This window comes from Barbatula barbatula (genome assembly GCF_947034865.1).
Source record: "Barbatula barbatula genome assembly, chromosome: 20".
Classification (NCBI taxonomy): Eukaryota; Metazoa; Chordata; class Actinopteri; order Cypriniformes; family Nemacheilidae; genus Barbatula; species Barbatula barbatula.
This window is the reverse complement of record NC_136783.1, coordinates 11,865,243-11,890,006: the sequence shown is the minus strand read 5'-3', so window position 1 is coordinate 11,890,006 and position 24,764 is coordinate 11,865,243. Positions and strand designations below refer to the sequence as shown.

Here is a 24,764-nt window from a genome sequence, read left to right as displayed (position 1 = left end):
GAACCGGTGAAGAACCGGCGAAGAACCTTTTTTTTTCTGTGTGTATACTTCAATCTAGGGTAGGAAATTTCAACATCATCCAGAAAAAAAAACCACACTTCAGCTTTTGAATAAACTCAACTTGAAAATTCAACTTGAATAAAAACACAAAGCTTACATTGCGGCTGTTCGACTTCTGAAAGTGAGCTTTCGAATCTGATCTACGATGCCTTCATGCCCCTTTCCCAGAACTTCACATGTCCTTCCTTTGTCGTCTTCCTCTGCTTTACTCATTGGTCAGTTCCAAACACCCTTAGCAGCTGCTGACGTGACTGTACTCGCAATCATGTACAGAAACACAAGAAGGCTACGTCACTGAGTTCCTCTGGATCTGGGAAACGACGCAGCTTAGATGTGCGTGCGAGGAATCGAAGACTGAAGGAACAACCAGGATTTTATGATATTCTGTGTAGTGTTAGACTAAAATACTGTTAGTTAAGTACTTCTGTGTATTGAGTTAAGCGCTCTAGAGCTAGATTTTATGTTAATAATAGTGATATAAGAAGAACCTTTATATCAAAATACATATTTGAACAATTTATTGCTAGATTCCCAAAGTTATATTGTGTATTTTGGCTAGGTTTTGTATGTACAAGCAAGTGTGTCATGCTTCTGTTTTTTTTCCTTTCACAGCAGGCATGCTGAATGAGATCGCATGTCCCGAGAGGCCTCAGTGGCCTTTCTTCTAAAAGTCAGCTGATGGTACTTTTTCCCACAGAACTGGGCCGCTAAAACGATTATAACGTTCACACTACGTCAGAAGTCAGTAGCCTTGTCACTTCCTGCCAACCCAACCTATTCTGTTCTGTTCAGGACATCCTGTGAACACCTTCATATCGAACGGCACTTCCTCGGTCGTATAAGATTTGGGCAACGTGTCTAAAGGCCATGAATGGGAAACGACAGTCACCGGGCCCACCCCAGTTTCATTGTGCTGAATTTACTGCACACGGCTCTCGGCAGACCGGCATTGTCATCTCTGAGGTGTATTCATCCTGGAGGATGCAATCTCCTGCGTACTGGTAGACAACACCTTACTGTAAAAGCTGAAACATGAAGCAGATTCATTAGCTGAGACATGCTTTAAGATGAATTTGTGGAAGGAAGTCCAAGCAGATGAGGAGAAGAGAAAGATTACAGGAGAGAGACACGCTGTCCTGCTAGATGTCCTGAGGCAGGAAAGGAGAGAAGCTGACTGAGTTTGATAGCGTTGAAGAAGACAGTGCAGGATTAATTTTAGAACCGATCAAGGGATGGACTACATATATAATCTGTAATAATATTTCCTTTCAACAAAATGCTATCTTTACACCAAAAGGGCTTACTAGAAGTTTCCTACCTGCCTGACATTTAAAACCTACCTGACACTTGAGGGAAAACATGGGAAATTATATAAATGTGTGTGGTTATGTACTGTACAGTATTTACATTCAGTCTTCATTTTATTTCTAGATTCAAAAAATATATCTAATCTATAGATTATTAATAAATAAATAATTGTATTGTATTGATCATGCTGGAAGCTTAAGTCCATGTTATTAAATGGAATATTAAATGCATAAAAAAGTGTACATCTATCAATTCACACAAACAATTATGCTGATGATATACACGACAATATTTGACATCTAACCTGTTCTTCCCACTTCTGTTGTTCAGGTTTCATTACAAAATTATTATCCTGAACGTCCAGATCCTGAGGACACATCTCACACAGAATTACATTTACATAAAAGGATACGTTTTGACAATATTAAAGAACTAAGCATCCGCCAGAGCTGATAAATAACATTAGCAAAGACAAGCCATTAGAAATTGATAAAGTCAATGTCCCCAGAACTGTGAATTCAGATGATGACAGCCCAGACCCACGTCTTCCATTGTGATCTTATCAAAGTTATCTACTGACTGTCTCCAGATATCTTCCTCTGTTCTTCAATGCCAACACAAATGGACATTTAGGTTTGTTCTGCTCAGATTTCACTCACTTATCGCTTGTACGCCTGTTCTGACTCAAAACAGTCTCCCATTATCCTTGCAGCAGATTTATCAACATTAGGGAGACCAGTATAAGTGAACCCTACGGTCAGAAAAGTGTAACAAATGAACTGTACAGTGACAGCTGTGCTTTATGACCAATTCAATTGCAGGCTAAAGATACACAGCAGACGCCAGCTCTGTACTTTCTATAGCAAAGCCCAAAGTGCTGAAAGTCAAACATTAAAGTAATAGTTTGCCCAAAAAATGGTCCCATTGACTTTCCATGGTAGGAATTAAAAACAGATACTATGGTCTACTCAGAAAGTTTTTTTCTGCAGCATCTACAAAGGGGAGGTTATGGAATGGTTAAGGATTAACAGTTTAGGCTCAAAAGAAATGTTAATATGTGAAGTAGTTTGGGCTCAAGAGCATCATGCGACAGGAACAGGCACACCACACATATTAACAGCTCCCACCTGAAACAGTACTGGATGTTCCACTAACAAAGCATTTGAATGGACCCACATCTCAGTTGGCCTACAGTTCTGAAACATTAATGACCACAAATTTCATTTAGCCGTGATGAACTACAATCTGTCTCTCCTTCAGCAATTTTATAATGTAAAATAAAGCATACATAAATTAGGTTTTTGCCCAGATGTAAAGAATGTCTTTAATATGATATGGAAAAAAACTTTACAAATCAAGCACATTCAGATATCATTATAGCCGAACTGGAAATAAAATGTTGGAAAAAAACCTGGAAAACCTTTCGAGGAGCACTGTGAAGTCCATTGTGACACAATGGAAAAAGCACGGCTCAATCCAGACGTTACTGAAAGCAGACCATTCACCAAATTGAGCAACCTTAAAAATTCAGACTTGAGGTCAGTAGGACACACTCTTGGATAAAATAGCAGAGATTATCCAGACATGAAAGGTTCACAGATTCATCCATTTGAGAGAAAGAATAGAGGGACCTCTCAGAAGAACTATTATTAGTGTACAATACACCTGCATTTTTTTCGGAAAGTGATTTGACAAAACCTTTACGAGCAAAATCTGACAGTGCTAAAGTTGACCCGAAAGTCAAATTCCTAACGCAGGCCAGCAACAAAGTAAAACTGTTACTGCTGTCAACTGCAACACAAATGATGTAATACACAGAAGGTTTATTTTATAGCAGATGGTTTAGACAAACGGGTGCGTAGCCTAGTGTAATAGCCCAGCAAACCCCCAGACCAAAATCAAGAAACATTCATAAAAGATGAATTGTGAAATAAAAAAATGGATATAGATTATGAAAGTAAATAGATGGCTGAGAATACTTGGCTGGGAAAGACCTAGGAAATGGCCTTTTACTTTGGCTAGAGGCAACAGAATTCGTCAAAGACACAGATTGTTGCCATCAGATAACACAAAAAGCTTTTGATCCAGAATAACAGAATACAATACTGTACTGAAGTTTTTATTTTATCCAAAGAACGGACACTAAAAGACCCAGAGAGATAAGAGAGACACAAGACGTTCTGCTGATGTGAGAAGAAACTTTGTTTGGTCTTTCTGTGTCACAGGCATTGAGATAATTGAACATATCACTGGAATAAAATAATTCAACTCCCTAGGGCGATAGAACCGTCTAACAGCTAGCCCTCCCAATACTTCTGGAAAAAGCAGAATTGAAGTTTCAGAAAGGGTCTAATTCGTTTCAAAGACTGTTTTCAATGGCTTATTCTTCAGTGTTTTTTTTGTTTGAAACATAAATAACCTCATCAAGAAAAATATAAATAAAATATTCTATCCTAAATATAGACACGGATAAAGCATAGCAGAAATGCATTTTTTTTGCTTCCCAAAATAGTCATGAATCATTCTAAGGAAACATCTGTGAGGTGTCAGAAATTACTTAGAAAAGCGAGCTTCTCCATCAATTTACAATACAATCAATTGTGTCAAACGGTGATCTATATCAGGACAAACTCAAAGAGATTAAAAGAGAAGAGAGCATGTTGTAGCCACGTGCAGTTTCGCATGTCAACAGTAGAGGGCGTGTCCACATTGTGTCAAAGGTGAACTGTTTCAATCAAATGAAACCAATTTTAAAAGCTGTACTGCATAGTATTCGCCAAGAGATGGCGCATGAGAAGTCTTTGACCATGATGAAATGCACAGGGCGTTGTGTTGCCTGCTGACGTCTGTTCTCTTCCCCATCTTCCTTAAGAAGAAATAGGCCTACATGTAGACATCTATACAAACTACGTATTTTGTTGACATGGTGATTAATCCAGATTTGTAGTTTATATGCACCTGTGTTGATCCTGAAATTGTTTGATGTAAATAGTTTCTTAGCATGAACAGACCTACATTCAGGAGAAAAATAATACAATTTCAGTTACAAAACTAATAACAATCTTTGTTGACCTAATTACAGCAGACAGACTTAATCCACATGCGCAGGTAGAGATTATTATAAGCACTGACTGAATCATATTCTGCTGACCAACCAAACATGCTAATCTATAATCTGTCCTTTAAAGGAATCCAAGCGCTGTGCACTCCGTTTTCAGATTTAGACATCCAGGAGCACAACAGTGAGGGTTGAGGGAACCAATTTAGCCGTCATGAACGGGACCGAAGGCCCGGACTTTTACGTCCCCATGTCTAATGTGACAGGTGTAGTACGCAGCCCATACGAGTACCCACAGTTCTATTTAGCAACACCATGGGCCTTCTACAGCATTGCTGCTTATATGTTGTTCCTCATCATGACCTGCACTCCTCTGAATGTCCTCACGCTGTACGTGACCATCAAAAACACAAAGCTTCGGACGCCTCTGAATTACATCCTCCTAAACCTGGCTGTTGCTGACCTCTTCATGGTGTTTGGGGGATTCACCACTACGTTCTACACATCCTTGCACGGATACTTTGTTCTGGGCCGTGCGGGATGCAACCTGGAGGCTCTCTTTGCTTCACTCGGCGGTGAGATTATACTTTGGTCGCTTGTGGTCTTGGCTTTTGAGAGATGGGTGGTGGTCTGCAAGCCCTTCAGCAAATTTCGTTTCGGACAGCTACACGCTACCTTCGGCGTTGCTTTCACTTGGCTAATGGCCTGTTCGTGCGCCATACCCCCTTTGCTCGGATGGTCCCGCTACATCCCTGAGGGTTTGCAATGTTCGTGCGGGGTGGACTATTATACGCTAAAACCTGAAATTGAAAACGAGTCTTTTGTTTTTTACATGTTCATTGTGCACTTTTCAATTCCTCTCAATATTATTACGTTCTGCTACAGCCGCTTGCTCTGCGTGGCCAAGGTGGCGGCCGCACAGCAGCAAGAATCTGAGACCACCCAGAGGGCAGAGCGAGAGGTTACCCGGATGGTCATGATTATGGTTATATCATTTCTTATCTGTTGGCTGCCCTATGCTAGCGTTGCTTGGTACATCTTCACCCATCAGGGCAGTGCATTCAGCCCAATCTACATGGCCGTCCCAGCACTCTTTGCCAAAAGCTCTGCGCTCTACAATCCGCTTATTTACATCTGTATGAACAAACAATTCCGTCACTCTATGATGTTAATTGTGTGCGGTGGTAAGGATCCTTTCCAGGTAGAGGAAGGAAGTTCAACTTCTACCTCAAAGACGGAAAGCTAAACTGCCTCCTCCAGCTCGGCATCTACTGCCTGACGGTCATGCCCCAGGCCACTTACGAAAGTCACAATTCTGCTGCCTACAGTCTATAACAACCACTTCACCTGTGGAAATGCATGGAACATTATGTATGACTGTGGGTGGGTAATAGAAATATTGGTAACATTTATTAGTTATTGCGTCGGCTAACATGAATAAACAATGAGCAATACTTCTACAGCATTTGTTAATCTTAGTTCATGTTAAACTCAGTACTGGAAAAACATAATTATACCAAATATTTCTGTTCTTTTTTTACAGTTTTTCCACATAAAATGTAAAAAAACAGATTTTTACTGTATTTTTTACTGTAATTCACAGATCTTTTTTTATGTATTTTTGAAATTTACAAGAAAAACGGGGAAAACTATTTATTATATAATCCTTATATCCTGTATTTCTACAGACTTTTTCATACTGTGATCGTTTACTAACACGGTGTAAAAATTAAACGTTGTAACCCAAGTTATGCACCATGAACTAGAATGAGAAATTGTATTGACATTAACCAACATCATCACAGATTAATGCTGGAAAACTATGTTTCTCATGGTTAGTTAATGCATTTACTTATGTAAACAAATACAACATTAATGTAAACTGTTACCAAAACATCTGTATGCAGATATTGACTAATATCGCATAACAAGAAAAGAATATTGATGACAAATAAATGCCATTAGCAACTACATAGACAGGAAAATTTTTTTTGCAATGTGATCAAGTAAAAGCTATTCTGCATATGAATCTGGTAAAAGCAAACATTAGGACTGCACTGCTTTAAACACAACATTAATTCATTTTCAATGTCAACACAAATCAGTGCAAAAGAAGAACGTGTGCTAAATACTTTTGTGAATGAATCAAAGATAAACTTTTTTTACTAAATGTAAAAAAAGACTATAGGTTTTAGAATACATATTTATTTATTTACAGTAAATCTTTATTATTAAACCATGCAATATCTTTTCTTAAAATGCTCAAAACAAGTACAATGACTGTGACTGCCAAAGTTAATGTAGTTCATTTTTGTCTCACACATGTATGTAAATAAAATGAAAAGTGAAGTAGGCCTAATCAATGTGCTTTTTTGATTCCTTTATTATCATCAATACTTTCTTTGTGGTTTTGGCGTCATGCTCTCTAAAAATGAACGGCAATGCAACGCTGTGAAAATGACCTTGAGGTAACTATAGCAACCCAGAAACCTATGCCATCCCGTCCTCACCAATCTACAACAGAATACAAATTCACACACCTGCATTCACTGAAGATAGATAAGAGAGAGAGAGAGAGAGAGAGAGAGAGAGAGAGAGAGAGAGAGAGACAGAGAGAGAGAGAGACAGACAGACAGACATACAGAATGCTGGGCATACTCAGCATACTTTGCACAGCTGTGTGTGTCTGTATATTACGTCACTTTCATTTCTTTTCATTCTCAAATATGTAGGCCTTCTATTCCTGGAAACAGCAAAGGGACTAAAATGAGGTCAAAATAACAGCCATTCACACTATATACCTCAGCTTACACTGCAATGTGTATCCCTGTGTCTCAGTGGTTAGAGCATGACGCTAGCAATGTCAAGGTCATGGGTTCAAACCCAGGGGATCGCACATGGTCAGAAGCAAATGTATAGTACAATGCAATCTAAGTTGCTATGTATAAAAGTGTCTGACAAATGCATAAATGTAAATGTAGTCCGCATTCGGGTGAGAATGTCATCAAACCCTAAGCAGTCCATAACCTTCCAGTGATACAAAGTACACCAAACGCACTTCTCTTTATGCATTCAACTCATTCACTGATAGAAAAGCGCTCTCTTATTCATCTGATAACCCAAGAGAAGCTGTTCTCACTGGATTTTTAAAAGAAGTCGACTCTGTGAAAAGTTGAATTTCTTTTCCTTCACCTTTTAAACTGCCAAGAAGATAAAGAAGCCTTTGTTCTCTTCTTCTCTTTATTTTCCAGACATGTTGGCAAAGTGTCAGTAAAGAATCTACTGCAGTTGAACGCTGTCTCTGCCTCCCACACGCGCATCCATCCTGAATATTTTACACTCGGTTATCTTTCACTCCAACTGCCCACTTCCCCCGTGTTGTTCCCTCTACACAGGGTCCAAAATTACCTTTACCACACCAGCATTTCAGAAAATTTACAATCACCGGTATTATCATGTTTTTATATAACATATACTGTATAATCCAAATAGAATATTGTATTTAGCGTATTGTATTTTTGTGTAAAGTATGTCATTCACGTAAGACGATCTACTCATTATCTGACACAAAATAAGTCTAGTAACTTTCTGTTGAACTTTCGTTTTGGATAGCAAAGTATTTTGACTAAGTTGACACTTGGCAAGTGTTTATTTTGGACCCTCGCACAGAGGATGAGAAATATAAGGAAAGACCATGAAAAATGTGTATATATATCGTTTTTATTTTTTGAACATTATCATCATAGTTTTAAATTCAATATCCCTTCATTCTTTTAAAATGATTCACCTCTGAATGTACACATACTGCAAACTGTCAAAAATATACAAACAAATGCAGGCTTGTGCTATACTCTGGTCAAATGTCTAAAAAACAGTGGCACTGGGAAAGAGAAAGAAACAAAGAGAGAGAGAGAGAGAGAGAGAGAGAGAGAGAGAGTGTGTGAGACAGAGAGAGGATTTTGAAAGTGTAGACATGCACAGTAGATGTCTGAGCACCACATGTACTGAGCTGCTCGATGCATGAGAGGGGCTCTCTGGAACTGAAAGTTTCCGAAACGAACAGTAATCCAAAAGGCTGTCCTTTGTAAAACAAAACAAAAAGAAAGGAACACCACGAATGGTACTGTTAGGCACATAATCGTTTTCTTTATACATAGTAGTCGAACTCTGTAGAACTGCTAGCAGATTTATAAAAAGGGTCATAAAACAACCGAAAATGACACTTCATGGGAAGAAAAAGCAATCATTCATCTGCTGTTGAGAGTTAAAGATGTTCAACCATGAGAACAAACATCAGATTTCGAACAAATAATTTAGTATCCAGTATCCTGCGCAGTCCTTGGATGAAGGCTAGTGTGGACGGTGGGGTCTGTGTGTGGTGTCCGTCTTTGCTGAGCCGTCAGATGCTGAGGTCTTTGGGGCTGTCTTTGTAAGGTTTCCTCCTTGGCTCAGGTGGGTTGTTGTTGGCTCTACTGTAATTAGATCGGAGTGTGCTGTAGTACTCGCTCAGCTGGGATCTGGCTTCCTCTTCTTCATCCTCATCCCGGAATCCACTTACAGGAGACTGGTCTCGACCCAGACTCCTTGTTCTGTATGAGCTGGCAACCGGAGACTCGGCTCTGGGGTATCCACCCTGTCTGCCCTCACCTCTCACAGGGGAGCGGCCCCTCAGTAATGAATTGTAGTTCGTGAAGGCTGATTCGGGCGTTCTAACACGCGGGAGGGTAACGTCACGGGATGGCCCACGGAGAAGGGTAGATTCACGGTAGGCTTGCTCCATAGGGGATATTTTTAGGAAGTTATTCCGCGGCTCCCTCGGTAGGGTGTCTTCCAGATTCAGCCGGTCCATGTCCGGCAGATCCCTGAGAGTCGAAATGCTCTCAGAGCGAGACGGAGGAGTTGGAGGTTCCTTTAAGACCACATCCAGCCCTCTGTCTGACTCACCGGTGTACGGTTTATCCAAATAAGCTGTAGGCCGCCTTGGGGGAGACTGGTTCCTGGAACGGTAAGGGGAACGATAGGGTGATCTACGCCGCTGAGGCGAGCTGCGCCGGTGACCGGATCGATCGAGGGAACGGTGAGGTGAGCTGTGCCTGCGGGGGGAAGAGTGACGATGATGGCGTCTTTCAGGCGAGCGCCCGTGTCTGTCCAAGGTGTTATCAGCGCTCCGAGCTCTGCGCCTCTCCGGTGTGCGATGTTTGTTGTGGTGTTGATGGCTTCGATGGTGATGATGGTGCGAGTTATCCGTACTAGACCTCTTTGTCTTCTTCTGAGGCTTCGAAGATTTGCCGTCCCTTCCGTGCCCCCTGTTCCCGCTCCTCTTCTCTGGCGATCGGTGTCTGTGGTTGGTGTGGCGGTGGTTCGACCGGTGGCCGTGCTGCTCCCGCTGGCCCGATTCCCGCGACCTCTTGTCGTCGTATCGTGATGGTTTGTGAAGGTCTGGTGGATAGCTGGACTCCGATGGTGGGTGGGGCCGTCTTTCGGGAGGAGCTGCTCTCACTTCCGAAACAGTTTGTGCACTGGCGCTGAGGCCGTTGCCGTCGTTGATGCTGTCTGTAAGATACGAGTAATTATTAAACTCAACTATGACATTGTGTGATCAAGAGCCATGTTACTTACGTGAGAGCAATGGGATAGTTTGTGAGATGCTTTTATGACAGTTTTTACTTTCCTGAGGAGTTATAAGCTATTGCTGGCTTCAGCTATTATTACGACTACATCATGATCAACCCAGTGTCCTTGGAACAGTATCTGAATGTGTTAAGTACCGAAGGGATGATGTGCCAATTATTCAAGCAACAATTAGAAACAGCATTAGTGCTGATGCAGATGATAATGATACTAAGTTGGTAACATGACAACACATGCTTTGGATGCTGTTAAAATTAATGAACAAATGTACCATGTCTAAATGGACGACATTGTGAAAGATACCTGTGTACCATTACCCTGATACAGATGTACCAATCCTGAGGTGTATATTGTTCAAACTTGCAGGCAAACTGCTCACAGCTCTTTTTTAAGGATTTTATAAATAAAATTGTGAAGATGTAAATAACAACCGCGTAATGAAGGGCAGTAAGCTGTTTCACCCCATTGTACCTGATATGTGTTTACGTCACTCGAAAAGCACGCTATAGTTGGCCGGCTATAGAGAACTGACCAAATCATGAGTGGCGACGTCACTACATGCATTCGACCAGCATGCTGAGTTCCAGACAACTCGGATTTAGGATTATTCCCACCCGCGCTGTTTTAATGTTATTAAATGCTTTTAATGTTACTAAATCGGTCATTAAAATAAATGTTTTAAAATTCTATACATTTACTGTTCCTACATTCACACTTTATTACTGTGTTTGAGTTGGGAAATATTATAAACTTGAGGTGTCTGGAACGCAGCATTTGACAACTGTGCAGAGAATCTCGTGCCGTGAACTGTTTGTAATCGTTCCTAGCAGTTCTGAGAACCGTTTGGCCTGACAGTAGACAGTTTAACGGTTAAATAAATGGAATTTTGTTTAAAAAGCCCTTACATGCCTTGGAAATAGTTTTTAAGAAAAGTTACTATTACCTGTGACTGTTTATGCTTTGGTGGGTGGCAAACGCAGACAATCAAATGTGACTAAATAAACAATTGCATTCATGGATTAAGGCTTTCGCTTGGTCAGTGGGAATGTTGTCAAACCTTAGATGCAAAAATTAACCCACTCATTCAGGTCACAATGTCAGGTATGGCCACAGCACTGGCAATGCATTCTGTGTGTAAATGAACTTGCGAGGGACAAAACAGTTGAGTGGAAGCCACAGCACAGAACTGCCAGAGATGTGATGAGACGGAACACCGGATCTACAAACCGTGGTCTGATTTTGGTAGAAAGCAGGTTCTCCTGTCTTTTCAGATCTCATACAAGCAGCGACTTGGGGAGCAACCATCGCTAGGGGTGGAAGGAAGAGCCCATAACAACAGAAAAAGATAAGAGAAAGAGAAGCAGAGTATTTAGATCCCTGAAACAACAGTCATGAGAGAGATATGATCTTTTTTGCAATGGAAACTGTGTTTATTTTATCAATTAGTCAAAGATAGAGATTGTCCATCAAACACCCCACCCTTGAGTGAAAAATCAACAGAGAATCAGAACCACACACACACACACACACACACACACACACAGAGACACGCACGCGCTCAGCAGCAAATCAACCCAAAGATGCAAGATGTGGATGCCTTAACAAGATTATGTGCACAAACACGCACACATCATCTGAATAGGTTTACATTGAAACAGGAAGAAAACAAAAGTGATGAGACATGGAAAAGCAAATGAGAAAAACAAGTACAAAATGGTATAAAAATATACAACCTCACAGAGATATCATGTTGGTGCAGGAAAGGACAATATATCACATTCTGAACTCGACAGAATACATGAATGAACATCTTTAAATGGCAAAAAGACCGAGAGAAAGTATAAAAAATAACCGTGGCAAATCAGTACAATGATTTTTCCATAAATATTATGGAAAAGGAAAAGAAAAAACAAAACATTTAGATATTCACTGACATCATGCGGCACTGACATTATGCTCAATAAGTGAGTATCTTTTCTGTCTGTAAATTACAAGGGGAAAACGTCTTTTTAGTTGCAAAAATCAGCAATGGTGGAGCTCAACAACCATCTGCTTAATGTTGAGTTCGCCAAGCAGTTGACATGTACAGTACAACGTGCAAAACCGATGTGTGAATATGTGGAGTATTGTGAGCTTTCACTGAAATGCTTAATGATACCAGAATGCGTTTGTAGTCTCCTTGAAGACTTATCTCAGTAGCTTACATTCACCTTCAAATAAATATCATAAATATGTTACAACTCACTGACACGGTCATGCCGTCTCGACATGACAGAGTTTCTCATATTTTTTTCAGAAAAGCAATAAACGTATATCCAGTTTTAAAAACGTTAGTATTTCTGCTTCCTCTCTTTGTTCTCGTGAAGTATTATGTAAAGCTTGTGCCACAACCACCACCACCACCACCACCCAAAAGCCACATATCCCACAGTCCCCTAGGCTAGCCCGGTGCACAGAGGCAGAGAGGGGGGCGACAGCAGCGAGTGGAAGGCCTGTCACCCAGTAGAAGGACATAGGAGAGGGCCAGTGCGCAGAAAAGAAGAGGTGGTGTTGCCGACCCCCGTTGGGGGGACTCCTCAAGGGGTGAAGACAGGGGAGAATGGGATGTTCTCGTAGATTGACCCACCATATTCTGGCACGGAGCCGTCACCCCTCCTTAGAACCAGGTGGACTTTTCGGCCACCGTTTTTTATCAGTTCAATGGCACGGGCGTGCTTCATGCCCTTGGTGCTCTCGCCATTGATCTCCAAGATCTCATCTCCAACCTGACATGTAAGAGAACCAGGACAGAATGAGTCAATAAAAAGCAAACTCTGGCAGAAACAAATACAGTTCAGATCACAACGGTGACGACACCCAAAGTCGTACACAGAGAAGATAAGTTGAAGGTAAAATTTCCTTTGTTCTATTTTTCTTCTCTGCCTCTGGTTATCTGTCAGCGCTGGTCTCCAGGGGAATACGATTTCCACAAAAATGGGTCTTTGGCTGACAGCTTTCTACGCTTCACAGAGTTGGTCTGCTGCAATACTTTCCTCCAACTCGCTGAGCTCAACACAACATCACCAGGATTCATTTTCTAGCAATGATGCTAACAGACAGCTAATCTCTCCACATCTTATCTACTTTCATCTAAAGTCTAATTTCTTTTCCAATAGAATGAGAAGTTTTAGGTTGACCAATGCGAAATGAATGAAATTTCTCTTTCTCTTGCACAAAATGTTTTTGAGTTTTTGAGTTGCTGTATATGTATTGAATATATATATATATATATATATATATATATATACGCAGTCAACTCAACAGTAATTTTTTTATTTTGTGGTTTCTCATTTTGGCAACGCTATATGTCATTATTGTTGTGTTAATACAACACATATGATAATTTACATTTACATATGATAATCACATTTAATTGTTAATATTGGAATATTTTTACATAAACATATACTGTCTGTGACATCCTAGCCTGGCTGTCACCCCCGCTTTTGTGATATATTTAGGGAAATTACATCTTTGGCCCAGATCTGAATTTATCATTTAGATACTTAAATTTAGATACTAGTTTATACTATCTACATCTGGATTATTTACAATATTGCAGTTGATTCATATTCAAATGCACATACCCTCATCTTCCCATTTCTCACAGCTGCTCCGTCCTCTGCTAGTCTCAAAACATAAAGGTCCATGTTGTACTCTCGACCCCCTCTGAGGCTGAAACCAAAGCCTTTATTGTCCCTCTCCAGATCAACAGAGTAGAACTCAGCATCCTAAAACGCACACAAAACACACACCTAGGTCAGTGATGAATCTATAGATGCCAAAGAAGAACTAAAGAAGGAAGCCACCGGCAGGAAAGTCACATGAATTCAATAGCAGCATCATCTGGGGAACAGCATGAATAATTGATCTGACTCTGGATGTATTTCTAAGCGAGCGGGAAAGGGTCGGGAAGGACCATTACAAGGTATCAGCATGGCTCGAAGCCCACAACCTCAGTGTCGGAGCATGACATGCATGCGGGAACGTGTAGTGAATAAATTCAGTTCTTGCTGGCTCCATCAGTTTTTTATCTACCTTTATTTTTGACATACATCTGTGTTTAAGGATGTACCTGATTTGAAGTTTGCGTTGGGGCTGTAGGCGGAGCTTGTGGGGCTTTAAACTCAAAAGACTCCTGTTTTGGTTTGGTGTTGTTTCTGGTGGAAAATATTGATACATTTATTATTTAATACAGCTTTTTTGAAAAACAAAGGCCTGATTTTACGTGCACAGGTGTGAGGTGTGTACCTTGGCTCAGGTGCAGATTGCTGTTGAGGCGTGTGCGTGGTGGTTATGGTGGCAATCTTCTCGGCGTTGGTCAGCAGTGATGCATTGGAGGACTCTGTGCGGGACAACAAATATGTTAAGGAACCATTACCCATGATGCATCAGCAACGCTTTCTGTTGTACATAGTAAAGTGTGCCCAGTGGACAAAGTATCAGAGGGCCGAATGCCATTCAACAAAACATTAGCACTAGCATTCTGTGCAGGCCCACTGCGGCTGGGCAGGAGGAACAACCACACATTTATCAAGCTGATTGAAACGGTAGCTTTTGTCTCATACGGTATATTATAATATAGCCCAGTGACCTAAATCGCCATCTGTATCTTTACTCACAAATCACAAGCTAATACTTTAAACCAATGACTATTTTCCCATAATGTATCAAATGAGACGTACCGATGAACGCCATACAACAAAAGCATACAGCGACAAGGAGCTTGTGTACCATTAATGATCATAAATGTCGTCCAAACAACTTCTGCACAATATTAATTATCTCTAGTATCTATGTTCAGTCTTTAGAAGCCACATGATAGCTTATGTAAGATTCTTTTTCATTCATGATCTTTTCATCCACTCTCAAGAGTCTCGTAGCCAAGCACAAAGAGAAGTTGTTAACATTAGTTAATGAACCATGAACTAACATGAGAAATTGTATTGACATTAACTACATTAACAAACATTGCTCATGGTTTGTTAATTTACTCATGTTAACTAATACAAGCGTATTGTAAACTGTTACCGTGTGACACAAACTGCGTTTTCATTTTGTAAGTGAACAGTTTCTTTAACTGATATTGAATAATTTGCCTTGATGACATTCATCTATCTTGTAAGTCAAAATGCGGGGCAGCTATTTCTTGATAGCTCCACCCCTCCAGGTCGTCACTGTGGGGGAGAGAGAGGGGACTTTGATGAGTGCACAGCCATGAATCCCACCATCCTAAAATAGCTTTTCCCCATCACTCTGAGATTAAACCTCACGCTCTCTCTCTCTCTCTCTCTCTCTCTCTCTCTCTTTCCTATCCTTGATTTGATCTTGTTTTCATGTCTTTTTCTCAGGAGACATTCATGAGAAATGCACAGAAAGACGAGCAATAGCTGCTGTTAAACTGCAACTAAACATCTACCCATTACGTAAACCCAACCAGAGGTACGAACCCACATTCTGTCAAATTTAGGAAAGTCCTACAGTGTGCCAAAGCTCTCTCTGATTAAGCATCAAACAGAACTCACACACAGACTTTGTGCATTTGGCGTCATGCATTTGAGTTGAGCTGCACTCTCAGTGGAAACAGCTCTCTCATTACCGGATTCTGCCTACTCTCCACAAGAAACAGAAAACTGACACACTGACAGATCCATGCAAGCATATAGCATGCCAGTGTTTCCTATCCATTGGCAGCACAGCGACGCTGTTGAATCTACAGAAGCACGATAGGAAGTGACAGGAAGCAAGACGTTTGCTTGCTGAAATAAATGTGATAGCAGGGACAGGTACAACAAAATCCCACTACATTGCTGTTTTGCTATGAAAAGGAACATTCTGAGTAAACAACCAGTCATATAGGTTGGGATTAGGGGTCAGAACACTTATAGCAAAAATGAAGCATGGTTTATTAAAGCCACATTGAAGTAACCATGTTACTTTAATTTACCATTTGCATTACTACAGTTGAACTACAAATATCATTCTGATTTTAAGTTAGTATAGTAAGACCATAGTAAATTTGCCCTTACAACGATTTTCCCAGAGCGACACTCACATAGACCTCCATGGGAAGAATGGAATGCAGAAGCAACTTGCATCATGGAGCGTCCGATAGTTCCAAACACTGCATGCACTGCGTCTCCCAAACGCATTTTCTGTACTGTTACTGCATTTTTTTACATTTCAATCCATTTAAATAGGTTGACAGTATGGATTTGTTTGGAATTATTCACTGCTCAATGAACCACGTGACCACGCGCGGTGTAATCGAGTGTCGTAACTCTCATATTCAACGACTCTGGGTTTTACTACAAATAAGATGTGCACCATCGCTACGGTTACTATATTTAAACCACAGTTGAATTTCGAAAGAGCAGGGAGTAAAAATAGAACATAAAAGAGAAAACTTTCCCACGTCTGTCCCTGCCTCTGAAATCGCCTACTTCCATGCTATATAAAAGGCGAAAATCTAAAATACTATGTCTGAAACCACAGTATGCAAAAAACAGTAGGCGAAAAATACCCTGATGGTCTAATGCTTCCGCCGAGATTTGTGAGTGTGCATTGGACACTATCCCATGATGCTACAGGAGCTGAGCAACAATCAAATTAAGTAAATCAAATAAACATAGCGGAAAGCTTTAAGGCAGATGTCCGTTTTTAATCATAAGTGCTGATATATGAATTTCTCGTGACTAAATTATGTTTTACCAACGGCTATATACAGGTTGTTGTTAATCACATGACAATAAAACATAAAATATATATTCACACTACTTTCACTCAAACTATATAGAACTTGCTGTTTTAAAGGTTGATAGATACTTATTCAAATTCAGTATGCAAATTTGGACGCAGCTCGTGTCTTTTTAACATGTTATACCTGGTTAATGTGGCATCTCTCAGACTAATTCCTTTTGTCACACTGTCGTTATTATTACAACAGCACAAACTAAAGGCTCTGTATGTAGGTTTTAGATGGTCATAAATAAAAGATTTTAAACAAAGTGATAAGGTGTGAGTGTGTGGAGCATGCAAGCCCCTGCAGATTCCTGTTTATTATTCTTGTGCTAATAATGCTGAACGCACTGTCTACATTATTACTGTGAGGCTCGCGAGAGCAGTACACTGAGAAATTGTGCCATTACACGCCCACGTGCATCAACATGATCTCATATCATATTATACAGCTCTGCTGGTTGAGCGAAGGTAAAGAGAGAGAGAAACCTCACTCACCATCTCCCGGAATGATCCGCAGGGTCACCGTGTTTCCAGCCTCTTTGATCAGGTTGACAATATCCGAGTGGGATTTATTGGTGATGGAGCATCCGTTTACAGCCAGGATCCGGTCTCCAACTTTCAGTTTCCCGCAACGGTCGGCTGGACTTCCTTCGATGATGCGACCTATTTTATGGGGCATTGCCACACATGCGTTTCCAACTTTTGGCCAACATTGATTGAGCATGAATGAGTTGTAATTAAAATGGTGATTTTGTTTTTGATTGTTTGTTTTTTTGGTGGGGATGGAGAGAAAGGGAAAAAGAGAGAGAGAAAGAAGGGAAGAAGAGAATTTGTAGGGGTTAATACACCAAGCCACCGAGCGGAAGTGCAAATATTTTCATAGAATGCCCACAGACAAGCCCTTCAAAACATTTGTGACAGACAAAAGCATGTTACTGGATGCAGAGCGCATCAGCGAGAATTGACACAGGGAATCCTGTGAATATGGTGATCGGCATGTACCCCCGAACCCGAGTTTTTCATGATTCTTTCCAAAATCTCTTGGAATTCCCTCTTTGCATGCCATTGTTTTGTATTTCTTTCTGTTTGATGAATTATGGAAAATGGTGGGGTTGTCTTGCGATTGTTCAGGGTTGTGCTTTTCGTAAGCCGTTTGAATCGTTTTCCTTTTTTTCAGTGCAAAAGTCTGAAATTTCTTAAATCAAGCTACAATTACTTGAGAAGCAAAATGAGTTAAGATGTTAAGTCATATTTAGTTCATATTGTAAAATCTTGTCCTTTTATGCTGGTTTATGTATGTATTATGGCCATACGGGTACAGTGTCTGTCTGTTGAATTTCATGAAAAGACACATGAAAACTGTGAATATGACGTTTTCTTTGCAGAATTTGAGGTCTGAAAAAATACAGAGCATCTTTTCTGTTATATTGACCTGTTTCTCCAGTTTTCATTTTCTGTATATATATACACATTCCAGAAAAACAAGAGTTAATATCGTAAAATGTAATATTTGCACTGGAAAACAAGATAAAAATCCTAAATAACAATTTTTTTGCAGTGTAACATCCACCATTTTGTAAACCTGGACCACTTCCCCCTCCAAAACCCACCCTGACAAAAGCACGTCAGCAAATCTGGTGTGAAAAATAACAAATGTACCAATTGTTTCATACCATAAAAAGTATTATTGCCTTTTTTGTTGTTAAAAAATCTCTGGGTCAGACCCTTGTTATCGTTGATCTGTGGTAGGGACATTTTATGATTGGTTTTCAGCACTAACATGATAAACCAGGGCTTTTCATTTTCCAAAATCTATCTTACCTATTTTAAAATGTATTTTATTCTGTGACATACCACCAGCTGTTATGCTCTGCGAACACGAGGAACCTTTCAATAATAAGTCAACCTGCCAGTCTTGTTATTGTCACATTGTTAAGAAGTTTACGTATATATGTATACTTATGACTGCAACTCTAACCTTGACTTTCAATTCTCTTAGGTTCTTGTTCCCTATTAACACTGTGACTGGCATTGTAGTTCAAGCGTTTCATCACCGTAGTAAACAAGAGCCAAGCACAGCTCCCTCGCTTTTATTCCTCCCAAACAACGATCTGTCGTTCTCTCTTCAGTCACTATGCTTGGAACAAAACTCCTACACGCGGTAATCACTGCGTATGCGTGAAGGCTGCCAACGGCGCTATTGTGACTTTAAAAAGCAGGAACGTTCTGATGCACAAAGCCTGAAACCATGGCGTGTCATTCTCCATTTCCCACTTTACCAACTTGATTTCTCTATCAATTACAAGTTTTAGAAAAATAATGATTAAAATATCAGCCGTGGCAAGAGCAGCCATCTTGTATAACACAGATGTTGTTTGGCTTTGAGAAGTAGAGCAGAAACAGAGCCTCACCCAGAGAGAAGATATACAGTAGTGGTATGAATATCAATCCCTGCTTAGCCAGACACTGTGAATTGCCTTTCCCTTCATGTAAATTGCAAGATAAGCATAAAGAGAATATGCAGAAGAACCCACACCCACCAAACATTTAAAGCATCAATCAAAGCCACTCAGAATCCAAACGCTCCCAGAAGGACTCGGATCTCTCAGTATTACACTTTTTATAATATAGGAGAGCTTGTTTTGTATTGTCAAACAAAACACTGTATAGTTCTAATTAAAGCTGCAATCCGTAACTTTTTTGTGGTTAAAAAAATAAACAAAAATAACTCCTTAAGCAAGTAAATAACTTCGTAAGCAACTTCTTAAGCAAACCGAAGTGGTTGTGTTTGGTCCTCTAAGTTCCTCTCCACTCATTTCTAGTCATTTGGGGTCTCTATCTTGAAACATCCATCCTTATGCAAAAAACGTGGGTGTATTTTTTGACTAAGACTTGAACCTTGTAAAACAAGTTAAGACAGTGGTGAAAACCAGCTTTTACTTTATTTGGTTAATAGTCGAGATAAAACCAATGCTGTCCAGTAGTAATCTGGAGACTATTGCAACACCTTGTATTTAGGATTGTCTCAGTTAGTGGTACATAGATTACATCTTGTTCAAAATGCAGCCGGGCAGATTATTGACTAGGAGAAGGAGTGATAGAATAACCCCAATGTTAGCAAACCTACAATGGCTACCGGTGACTTATAAGATCGATTTAAAGGTACTAGTAATGATTTCTAAAATCTTGAATGGCTTCTCACCAGTGTATATGTTAGATATGGTTACTGTATAAAATCCAGTAAGAAACCTACGATCTGCTGATAAATTACTGCTCCAGGTTCCTTTGTCCAGACTTTAGTGGAAAGGTGAGCGCCTTCTTAATAGCCGGGCCTCGTGTATGGAATAACCTTCCGCTAGCCATTCGATCCGTATGTATGGGGAACTGTAATTTTTTTTTTTTTTTTTCTTGTTTTATGGTTATTGGATAAATTGTACAGTACTTTGGGCTGTCCTTGTGGCAGTAGAAATGTGCTATTTATAAGAAATAAACTTAAACCTCAACCTAAAACAAGTATTTAAAAAATCTCTCCTAAATCTGTCTCCAGACCTATTCACAATGAAAAGCTTAAAATCACAATTTTATAGTGAGCTGAAGATCTGTATTTTGTTTTGTTTTAGTTTGATGCCATTTCAACCTACATGTGATGTAACCTGCAATTTTATGTTTATAACAGAGATGGCGATAGAGAGCCATGAGTTACGAATTGCAGCTTTAATGGGACATACATTAATTGAAACATTTTCAGCGAATTCATTTTTGTTTACATTTAAAAAATCTTACCGAAAGTGGTGCCCGCTTCTGGCCTTGACACTGACGAAACAATGACGAATCCAAATCCCTCGTTCTCCCCGCGTTGGATCTCCACATCATATGGCTGAATAGCGTTAGGAACCACCGTGTTGTTGCTGCCCCCTCCGCCTCCACTGCCAATGCCGCTGGTGGAGCCCGATCCAGAGCTGACCGTGTTGAGGGAGTTCTGGCTGCCCTGTGGTGTGCGTTTCTCCTCGGTTAGAGACGGGGCCTGTGTGCTGCTGTGGTGAGATGAGGCTGGGGAGGGGGGCATCTCGCCATCCACCTTCGCCACTGAGGAGGAGGAATGTCGGGGAGGGTCAGGAGAGAGATTTACGATCTAAATGTCAAGGAGGAACCACTTAAGGTTCTCCTCGTCAACAAGCCTGACAGACAAAGCAATCATGTTTATGACCTATGCACCGACACGCTTCTGAATTGCTGAAGGAGGGTTATTTCAGCCTTTTAAATTGACATGAGGGCGGCTTGGTTGATGTTCATCGTCTTCAAGCACTGGGTATGAACGAGGCACAACGCACTTTTCGAGGAAATTAACTGCCCAAACTGAACACAACAACACATATCAGAAGTGGAGTGGGGTTTTAAACCAATGGGAATTAATGGTGGGCGTGGCTATGAAGTGTGACGCCACTGTAACTGGTATAAAGTAACTGGGTCTTACAATGGTTATGCTGGAACTTGAATATAGGTAAGATCAGTATAAAATATGCAGGGATGTGACATATGGGACCCAAACCGTGCACAGATGAACTAGGAAGGCATTAAGTCAGCAGGCGTTTCCTCATTATAAAGTGCCACAAACTTTTAAATAAAGTCTGCCTGGTAGGAATGAATAATATAACCACTAAACCCTGCATAACTTGTCATGGTCCTTCATAAGTAACTATGCCAAAGTTTGCTACGCCTCAGTTACAATGACTATTGTTTGGTCTTGGTCATAAAATACGTACATCCATATCCAGTCTTGCGTCTCACAGTCAGGTTGACGTGACCCTGTTTAGCGGCTTGTTGCATGAGTTGAACGACCAGCTGATGAGATTTTCCCACGACAGCTGTCCCATCCACACAGATTAGCTCATCTCCCGATCGCAGACGCCCATCTTCATCGGCAGCTCCGTATTTCACGATGTGGCCAATATAAATCTAAGAAAAATTTGAGATTTTAAGAAAGCAGATTTTTTCAGATATCTCACAAACAACACTTTCTTGGACTATGCTACACTAAACACCAGAGGTTCAAAAACTTGGCAGTCGGCATGTGGTCCGGCTTCACAGAAACATTTAAATTCCTCTGTTCATTTTGAGTATAATGGTTGTGAGATTTTTCACTAACCAGTAAAATGATTGGAACGTTATTCATATTCTCCACCAGCCGAGCAAGGGGAAGAAAAATAGGCAACTTTGTATTTTATGCTTCAAAATCAGTTCAAAGATGTAACTTGGCCTCATTAAAAGGATGAGCCGGTGGTCAAAGAGATATTTTCTGACTGATTGAGGCTGTACAGCACAGATCAAAGCTTTTGTCAACCCACGCGCTAACACCCAGCGCAGATGCTTTCACTGGGAACAGGCCTGTCCAGAAAATCAGTGTCGGTAATGTGCTTGCCACATTTCACATAGAAACGGGTATATGATGTGCAAGCTGTGAAGACTGAAGCTAAAGCTCTGCCAATATTAGACTATTACATTTGGAAATAGTTTGAATGCTCTATATTTGGTGCATGTTGAAATCACACACTAGTACAATACTGACACAACACAAAGCTGAGTACTAATTGGAATTGCTTTGTACTCACTGGCTCGCCAGCTTCATTCCCTCCCAGGATCCTGAATCCAAAGCCGGTATCTTTTCTCCACAGGAAAATATCCTGCTCTTGGAAATCAGGTACTGAAAAGAAGGAAAAATAGCCCGAGGCCATGATCAATTCACCTGCAGAATGACGCATGTGCTTTAGAATTCTACAGTAACTCTCTCACAACATCTGCTCTATCAGAGACGGCAGAACTATTTCACTTCAAGACCTGCACCCACCTTTCACACATCTGGATTTATTTCTAATGGGTTCACACCTCGAGGATGTACACCCCTTTAAATAACATAATGACGACATACTCTAATGACACCGTGGTCAAATGAATTTACATGGCCCAATTCGATTAACATATACCATCTGGGAATGGGATAAAGCACAGACACATATGCCTAAATCTAAATTACAGATCAAGCGATGTGGAAGATGGAATCTAGAGGTCTTTGAAGCAGCTGTGCCCTTGAGCCCACAACCACCATTTGAGTGCTATCTTCACCACAGCGCTTCCATGTCAAATCAGTCGGGATGAGAAACAGCGGGCTCCCCCCCTCTCTTTCACATTTCAGGCCCTGCAGACATCAGCAATCTCTCTGGTTGTACATTATTGACCCCGTAGCTCTCCAGCGCAACACATGATGGACTGTCAAGACATGTTTATGCCTGTCAAGTAATGTCATCTGATGTAAAGTTTTATTTTTAAAGGTTTTTACTGTGGGCGACAACGGAAAAAAGTACACATAAAAATTCAGTTATTATTTATGATTTTGTCGTCGGAAACCTGTTGAGCAAAGGACTCGCCTCTTCCGAGAGCACTTAAAGGAACAGTTCACGCCAAAAATTGAATTCTGTCATGGTTTAGTCACCCTCAAGTTGTTCCAAATCTATATGAAGTTCTTTGTTCTGTTGAACACAAAAGAAGATATTTTGAATAATGTAGTAAAGCAAACCGTTCTGGGGCACTTTTGAATACACTTGAAATTTCTTCTACTATGGTAGTCAATGGAGGCAAAGAACTGTTTGGTTACAAGCATTCTTGCAAATATATTTTTCTGTTTATCAGAACAAAGGAAATACACAAAATCATTTATTGTTTCAATTATTAATAAACACAAAGACATCCAATAATGACAGAATACTTTTTTGGGGTTAACTATTGCTTTAAAAACTGATTAAATTAGTGGCTGAAACAAGGATCACCGTCTCCAGTCAATGCGTCCAGGATAAAGTCTCCTGTAATTTACTGTAACAGACACAGGAAGCCGCATGGCTCCGGAACTATACAAAATGGCTCCTCAGAAGTGAGATCAAGCACGGGCAAATTTCCCACATCGTTCAATCTCCATTAAGCAGCAAAAACGATTGGGCCAGAGTCTGCAAGTTGTGCATTAGGGCATGGATGGCCCTATAGCATCCTACAACTTGTATTCATTTGCATTAAAGCCACTCAAAGCTACTCGGCCAGTGCTTAGTTGAACCTAAAATGAGCTTGTGCTGGACTGAATGTTCTCGGGCTGCAGCGATCAAACATCATTAGTTTAAGCACTGTACTTGCAAAAACAAATATTGGCCGATCTCAGATAAAAACCTTGCATTCTGTATGCATGTCCATAATGTACTATTATGGACAATCCCACAATTCTCTCTTTTAAGACACTTAGTAACGAACCCTAATAAATGCGCAGACACTCCAAGTAAAACTTTCTCCAACCAAAACACTGGAACGCTCCATTTCACAGTCTCTTAACAACGGCTGAGAGATATTGCAGTTAATTAGCTCCTCCGCTCTGACATACATGAGAGCCGTATTGGATCCACTGTCTTGCTCCTCTACCAATTATACACACATTTGTCAAAAGACGTGTTTTAGAGCGCGCTGGAGCATGTGAACGCAATGATGGCAGGGTGGAGCGTAATTGGTCGAAAGTGCTTGGCGGTTCGCAGTGGCTTCTAGCTCACGCCGAGCAAAGCGAGGCAGAGAAGGGAGGGAAAAGGCTAATGAATAGCTTTGGAAGTGGGAATGTCGTGTTCTACCAAACACGGCTCACCGATCACAACATACCACCGCAGATTGTAACTGACAGACAATGCTTCAGATTAGTTCTGGACAGTTCTTTAAATATAAAAAAGACACGTTTTAACTCGAAATACACTTTATTCCCTATATTACAATTACAGTGTATAAATATGTCTTCAAAGGTATATAAAGACCTTACATAATGAAGCGCTTTATTACCTTAGAATAAGCTATTTCTATCTATATACACCGCGGATCCCCTTTCTACAGTAGCCCCAGACGGACAAAC

The 24,764-nt window shown here is 40.5% G+C and overlaps 2 protein-coding genes across 14 annotated transcripts in view; one reads left to right on the top strand and one right to left on the bottom strand.

Moving 5' to 3' along the window:
• Positions 1–4,584: 4,584 nt before the first annotated feature.
• Positions 4,585–6,781, top strand: rhol (rhodopsin, like). Its single transcript, XM_079483499.1, has one exon. It carries the CDS (start codon positions 4,641–4,643, stop codon positions 5,670–5,672), a length of 1,032 nt encoding a protein of 343 aa, XP_079339625.1. The 5' UTR covers positions 4,585–4,640; the 3' UTR covers positions 5,673–6,781.
• Positions 6,782–8,155: 1,374 nt separating this feature from the next.
• Positions 8,156–24,764, bottom strand: part of magi1b (membrane associated guanylate kinase, WW and PDZ domain containing 1b) — a 109,404-nt gene continuing 92,795 nt past the window's right edge. For 5 of the 13 annotated variants that reach the window (XM_079483490.1, XM_079483488.1, XM_079483491.1 and 2 more), the window contains 9 exons: positions 22,447–22,538; positions 21,601–21,793; positions 20,621–20,923; positions 17,333–17,500; positions 14,348–14,441; positions 14,172–14,256; positions 13,684–13,827; positions 12,684–12,822; positions 8,156–9,979 (listed from right to left, as the gene is read on the bottom strand). In XM_079483490.1, coding sequence (XP_079339616.1) covers positions 8,826–9,979; positions 12,684–12,822; positions 13,684–13,827; positions 14,172–14,256; positions 14,348–14,441; positions 17,333–17,500; positions 20,621–20,923; positions 21,601–21,793; positions 22,447–22,538 — 2,372 coding nt within the window. In that variant the 3' untranslated portion in view covers positions 8,156–8,825. Of the gene's footprint in view, positions 9,980–11,471; positions 12,823–13,683; positions 13,828–14,171; positions 14,257–14,347; positions 14,442–17,332; positions 17,537–20,620; positions 20,924–21,600; positions 21,794–22,446; positions 22,539–24,764 lie in introns of those variants that run through there. The other 8 variants (XM_079483480.1, XM_079483486.1, XM_079483485.1 and 5 more) reach the window with 2 other exon arrangements.